Source organism: Glandiceps talaboti, chromosome 3 (assembly GCF_964340395.1).
Source record: "Glandiceps talaboti chromosome 3, keGlaTala1.1, whole genome shotgun sequence".
NCBI classification, from domain to species: domain Eukaryota; kingdom Metazoa; phylum Hemichordata; class Enteropneusta; family Spengelidae; genus Glandiceps; species Glandiceps talaboti.
The window spans coordinates 19,013,503-19,016,002 of record NC_135551.1 but is presented as its reverse complement, the minus strand read 5'-3'; the positions used below and the strand labels follow the sequence as shown (position 1 = coordinate 19,016,002).

The window sequence follows — 2,500 nt, the reverse complement described above, 5'->3', positions numbered from 1 at the left end:
TGCATATGGTCATATATGGAATGGTAGTTACCACACATGTTGACTAATATGCCCAAATATGGAATAATGTAATTGAAGCTGTGACAACATAGAAAAGAATATAACCATATTCGGAATTTTGAGCAGTTGGTAAATGTTCCTTTTCTGACTTATGAGAAACTTATGTCAGCCATAAGCTATCATGGTAAACATTTCTTTTTTTTTCTTCTCCTTTTTCCCCCAAAGCCTGATCCTGGCAAACCAGGTGTCAAAATCATTGAGACTCCAGCACTGAAAGAACTAAAAGAAAGAGCTGAGAAGCCACAGGCAGAGAGACCTAAATCAGCCAGAGATGTAACAACATTAAGGATCAAATCAGAAGCTGGTGACAAAACATTCATTTTAAAAATGAGATTCCACGACACGATAGGGGATCTTAGACAGTACTTAAATGCCCAAAGGTGAGATTAAAATCTAAGTGTACTGTTCTTTTGTGTCGCAGTGGATTGCCAATGTGACTTGTTAGATTGCATGTCAGTATGTTACTACTTGCAAGAAAATTTAATTGACGTTTTAAAGTTTTATCTAATTGTTTGTGGACAGTTTATGTTTCATTGTATATGTCAACATCATTAACATGTAATTTTATGTTTAGTGGTACACAAATGAGTGCCTAATTTTGGAACACTTGCAGAAATTCCAAGCTTCAAAGTATGAATGAGCAACTGTTTAAATTGAAAGCAATATGTTGAGTTTTAAATGTGTAATGGAGTTTGTCTCATATATTTTATAGACAGAGCCCTCCCCACAATTTTTTGTAACATAATTCCTGCTTGACATTCTGTACATGTAAAAACATTGAAGTACATGTACAAGTATTTCTCTTTCATCAGTTGTGTGAATAGCGCCCCCTAGTGGCAATGAATCGTTATTGCCATTCTCACCTGTTTATGTAACTATACACTTTAACTTTTATGAGTTTGTTTCAGGGTTGTCAAATTTTCCATATTGTTTTGTTATTGTGGTAAAACAAATTACACATACTGCAATGTTGTATAAAATGTTGACATTCTAACTATCTTTATTTTATGTTTTCAGACCTCCAGGAGCATCAGGGTATGATATTCTGACAACATTTCCAAACAAGATGTATACAGACGATAATGCTACACTAGCGGAATGTGAACTTATTCCCAATGCCACATTACTTCTGAAATCAAAGAAATAGTCAAATCCAGACTTCAAATGAAAAACATATTTTATGGACTGTTCTTCATTTGAAATTATTTGCCAAATCCAAATGTGTTGTATGCCATTCTATATGCCGTATTCTGGTTACCGAAGTATTCAGCCATTTTGTAAATAATGACCACAAGAGGGCGCCCCAGATTTGGCAAAAGGAGAGCTTAAGTTTGGTCATGGCTGCTGATCATATAACAATGCACAAATAACTGTAAAAGTTACAGTATTATTTGGACATGTTTATATTATGTCATTTGTAAAGCAATACAGTGACAACAACACGGCAGATGATGCCAACTTTGTCGCCGCGTTTTTTCCGCTACAGTGCTTAATATTCTGGCCCTCATCTCTGGCTCCAAAACAGCTGGTAAACAGCGCCCCTAGTGGCCAATCCGTGAAATCTTTAATCTCTCTGATAAATGGAATATGGCTTGCAACAGAAGTCTCATCAACATACTTCATTTCTCAAAGATATACTTAACATGTCATAAGCTGAATTTACAAGCTGGTTGACTTGAAATGATTTACAAAAAAATACTACATACAACAATTAAACTGATCTAGTATAATGTTAATATCGATGAACTTGATGGCATTAAAAATTGTCTTCCGGTGTTTTTTGGCACAGTTGATGACATAACATTGGTTTCCTTGATTTTTTAATACATGTATATGTATAGTGAATTGCATCATGGGATCATTTAAATATTTGGCACGGTCAGGATAAAAGCTGTTTGTGACTAGTTAGCTAAGACTGCCCATGGCACTGGATCGGTGACTGTGCTAGCTGTGGTCTACTATGAGAGTTAACCTAGTCACAAATCAGTGCCATGGATCATTTATATACATTCAAGATAAAAACTGTTTGCCATCAGTTAGCTAGGTGGTCCACGATGCTTGATATGTGACTGCACTAACCCTGGTCTACTGTGAGAGTTAGCTTAGTCACCCGATCAGTGGCGTGGACAGTCTAGCTAATGTATCACAAGCTTTTTATCCTGGACATGCCTGTGTATCATGACTGAATGCCAGGTTTGAGTTCAGTCAGCAACAAGTGATGGTGAAGTATGTTCCAGTAAGTAGAACACTACAAGTACCTTTTTAATATGCAGTAAAAAATTACACCCCAAAATGTATAAACACTACTTGTACTCCTTTGATTGTGATAAAACTTGCAATGGTTATTAAAAGAATGTCAAGCTGATCTCCTAAAAAAACAGACCTCACAAAATTGAGTGCCATCATGTTCATCTAAATAAAAAAAACAAGAACAGAAAAA

At 35.7% G+C, this 2,500-nt stretch overlaps 1 protein-coding gene across 1 annotated transcript in view; it reads left to right on the top strand.

The window, feature by feature from the left end:
• LOC144432760 (UBX domain-containing protein 11-like) overlaps window positions 1–2,500 on the top strand; it is a 14,053-nt gene that overhangs the window by 10,146 nt on the left and 1,407 nt on the right. Inside the window, exons 12-13 of the mRNA XM_078121035.1 lie at window positions 226–440; window positions 1,078–2,500. The exon at window positions 1,078–2,500 is cut by the window's right edge and continues 1,407 nt beyond it. Of these exons, the coding sequence (XP_077977161.1) occupies window positions 226–440; window positions 1,078–1,207 (345 nt within the window). The 3' untranslated portion in view covers window positions 1,208–2,500. The remainder of the gene's footprint in view (window positions 1–225; window positions 441–1,077) is intronic.